Source organism: Macrobrachium rosenbergii, chromosome 43 (genome assembly GCF_040412425.1).
Source record: "Macrobrachium rosenbergii isolate ZJJX-2024 chromosome 43, ASM4041242v1, whole genome shotgun sequence".
NCBI classification, from domain to species: domain Eukaryota; kingdom Metazoa; phylum Arthropoda; class Malacostraca; order Decapoda; family Palaemonidae; genus Macrobrachium; species Macrobrachium rosenbergii.
The window spans coordinates 35,066,695-35,070,696 of record NC_089783.1 but is presented as its reverse complement, the minus strand read 5'-3'; the positions used below and the strand labels follow the sequence as shown (position 1 = coordinate 35,070,696).

The 4,002-nt window shown below is 38.3% G+C and overlaps 1 protein-coding gene across 1 annotated transcript; it reads right to left on the bottom strand.

Annotated features, from left to right (window-relative positions):
- Positions 1-375: 375 nt before the first annotated feature.
- LOC136829047 (uncharacterized) lies at positions 376-2,682 on the bottom strand. Its single transcript, XM_067087433.1, has 2 exons — positions 2,316-2,682; positions 376-620 (listed from the first exon to the last, which is right to left on the bottom strand). The coding sequence occupies exons 1-2, from the start codon at positions 2,680-2,682 to the stop codon at positions 376-378; spliced, it is 612 nt and encodes a 203-aa protein (XP_066943534.1).
- Positions 2,683-4,002: the final 1,320 nt, after the last annotated feature.

Sequence of the window (4,002 nt, the reverse complement as noted above, 5' to 3'; positions counted from 1 at the left end):
TAATTTCAAAGACTAAATCGTTATTTTAATAAATACTAAAAATAGGAAAAAAGTAACAGACTGGACAAGTAGAGTAAAAGTTGCACAAACAGATGAATAATAGAAAAAACTAGAACGTTAATGACTATTGCAAATTTTATCACTTGATGAAAAATAGTGTATCATTTACTAAACAGATGAGTGATATGAGAGTAGAATTATTATTATTATTATTATTATTATTATTATTATTATTATTATTATTATTATTGTTGTTGTTGTTCCAAGCAACACCACCTCCGCTAAAACCGAGCACAAACATCAGAACTAAGTAAATAGCATGTTTATCAAGAAATCTTTCCTCCGCTTCTTCTTCTTCTCATTCTTCTCCTCCTACTACTTCATCTTCTTCTTCTTCTTCTTCTTCTTCTTCTTCTTCTTCTTCTTCTTCTTCTTCTTCTTCTCCTTCTCCTTCTTCTCCTTCTTCCTGCAAGGATGTTCATCATAAAAGTCGAGGAATTTCTCCTCCTCCTCCTCCTCCTCCTTCGGACGTTCATCATCAAAGTAGAGGTAAAAAAATCGATGGCGACCCGTGATGGGAAGCTGATTAGATCTCCCGTCAAGGTTCCAGATCTTTCCGACTTCTAATGTAGGCCTTGATAGGTACAGTATAGATGAGAGGCAACGCTTCGGCCTCTCTCTTTATACCTCTCTTTATTTGCTCTTTGATGTCCACCCTAAACTCTGTCGGCTATATTTTGAGGAGAGGTACTTGCATAAAGATAGATAATTATATATGTGTGTATATGTGTGCATGTACGTGTTTGTGTGTATGTATGTATATATGTGTGTGTGTGTTTGTGCATGTACATTAGTCTTATCTTACCAAGAAAAGGCTACGATTTAAAATAGAAATATATACAGACCAACAACCGCACAGCGGATGAAGAGAAGAGAATAAACAAGTAAAAAAAAATGCGCCGGAGTTTCTTCGGCGCAGTCGCGTTTTCTGTACAACGCATAATCAAGGCCACCGAAAATAGATCTATCTTTCGGTGGTCTCGGTATAATCCTGTATGAGCCGCGGCCCATGAAATCTTTAACCACGGCCCGGTGGTGGCCTGCCCTATATCGTTGCTAGACGCACGACTATGGCTAACTTTAACCTTAAATAAAGTAAAAACTACTGAGGCTAGAGGGCTGCAATCTGGTATGTTTGATGATTGGAGGGTGGATGATCAACGTACCAATTTGCAGCCTTCTAGACTCAGATGTGAGGGCGGACAGAAAAAAGTGAAAGTGAAAGAAAGTTATCTTGCGACAGGAAGATGTGGGAGGGACGGAGGGGGAGGCCACAGCGCCAGAGAAACCATTAATGGAAGTGACAAGAACACCTACGTGTAGAGGGATGTAGGATGAACTCGGTGGGAAAACGAAGAGAGGGAGGAATGGGATGTTTCGCAGACAAGGGCTTGTTAGTCCTGACGTTCCAGGAGGGATGAAGAGAAGAAGAAGGGCGAATGGATGACTTGACCAAGAAAGGTCGGTGAAATAATGGTCGCGGAAAGGTTTCCTGACGAACCTGAAGAGGATATTGTGGCAAAAACGTTCGTTTTGGGTTGGTATGAGTGGTTATAGAGAGAGAGAGAGAGAGAGAGAGAGAGAGAGAATGTGTTTAAACTGATATGCTTACGTCATAGTTTGAGAGAGAGAGAGAGAGAGAGAGAGAGAGAGAGAGAGAGAGAGAGAGAGAACAAATTATCAAGCTTACGCCATAGGTTGAGAAAGAGGGGGTGAAATTTCTGAGAAACCTGCAAAATATGTTGTGGCAAAAACGTTCATTTGGGTTAATATAAGTGATGAGAGAGAGAGAGAGAGAGAGAGAGAGAGAGAGAGAGAGAGAGAGAGTTACAAGGAGTTACAGGGATTAGGACGTCTCAAAGACTTATTAGTCCATCCGAGGAGACATCATGTGCTCACTTATCTCTAGGAGCAGATTTTACTGTTTATTCAGTGTTCAAATGATTTTGTCTATCTTTCCTTAAAACTCTTCCGCACCGTTGCTGTTTACAACTTCTGGTGGCAGTTTATTACATTCCATTTGTCACATATCCTGTATGTAAAGTAGTTCCCAAAGTGAGATGTGTTGTATCTCTTCAGTTCCAGTTTCCATCCATTATTTCTTGTCTGGTTTTCGTTTAATGTGAAGAGGTTACTGTCTACTTTTGTTTATACCTTTCAGTATTTTCAATGTTTCTATGAGTTGTCCTCGCAATCGTCGTGTTTCTAAGTCATACATGTTCAGGCTCTCCAGTCCTCTTTGGTAACCCATTTACCTGAAGGATGGAATAACTTTTTGGCTCTTGCTTGTACCTCTTCTGATCTATTTATGGCCTTTCTTAGTGTTGGTGACCAAAAATGTACTGCATATTCGAGATGAGGTCTAACTATTGATGTGTAGAGCTGCCGCACCGTTTCCTTGTATCTGTATTTGAACTGCCTCTTTATGTATCCCACTAGTTTCTGTGCCTTTTTTTCAGCTTTTGTGCATTGTTCTGTGGATTTTAAGTCCATGGTAATAATGACTCCAAGGTCCTCTTCTTGTTCTGCGCTATTTATGTCATTTCCAAGCAGCATATAGTTGGCATGAGGGTTGGTTGTTCCTGTTTGTAACACTTTACACTTATCCAAGTTAAAAGGCATTTGCCATCTTTTTTACCACTCTCCTATTTTCCTTAGATCATTTCTTAAACTTTCCACTGTATCTGGGTGTGCTACATTTACACCTAGTTTGGTGTCATCTGCAAATTTGGCTATCCTGCTAGTGAAGTCTACATCAATGTCATTAATGTAAATCAAAAACAAGAGCGGGCCAAGGACAAAACCCTGAGGAACTCCGCTTGTCAGATCTGCCCATTCTGATTCTTCACCGTTTATTACGACTCTCTGTTTTCTATTACTTAGCCAGTCTACCATCCAGTCTGCTATTTCTGCTACAATTCCTAAAGCTCTAACATTTGTCCTTAGTTTCTTGTGAGGAGCTTTGTCAGAGGCCTTTTGGAAATCTAAGTAGCATGTGTTTATTACTCTACTACCTTCCTAAATACCAAGCATTTTATGAAGAAAACTCCAAGTGAGAGAGAGAGAGAGAGAGAGAGAGAGAGAGAGAGAGAGAGAGAGAGAGAGAGAGAGAGAGAGAGAGAGAGAGTGTGTGTGTGTGCTCAAACTGACATGCTTTTGTCATATCTGGAGAGAGAGAGAGAGAGAGAGAGAGAGAGAGAGAGAGATTTCTGACAAATATGCAAAGAATATTGGGGCAAAAAACGTTCGCTTTGGGTTGATATGAGTACAGTTAGAGAGAGAGAGAGAGAGAGAGAGAGAGAGAGAGAGAGAGAGAGAGAGAGGGAGAGAGCAAATTGACAAGTTTACATCATAGGTTTAGTAAGAGAGGGATGAGATGTCTCACAAACCTGAAAAGAGATTCAAGTAAAAACGTTCGCTTGTATTAATGCAAATGGTGAGTGAGAGAGAGAGAGAGAGAGAGAGAGAGAGAGAGAGAGAGAGAGAGAGAGAGAGAGAGAGAGTCATTCATATATTTTCGTTTACCTCAAAACTGGAGTTATGCCGAAGAGAAGAGGAGAATTGTTTAAATAAGGCACTGAAATATGTGTGTGTGTGTATATATATATATATATATATATATATATATATATATATATATATATATATATATATATATATATATATATATATATATATATATATATATATATATATATATATATATATATATATAAAAGTTAAATTAATTCGTAGCACAGTCGTAGGACGATATCCAAGAAAAGCATAAATGAATTTATTGTAAAAATCGCATGGAAAGGATATTCTAGAAATGAATTACATGTGGAAAAATTGAATTTATAACACAAATAAAAACTTGGGAATAGCATTTTCTCTTGAATTCACGACAGGTTTTATTCGTAAGAAGGCGTTCGAGATTTAAAAGTTATAATTATGTCAAAT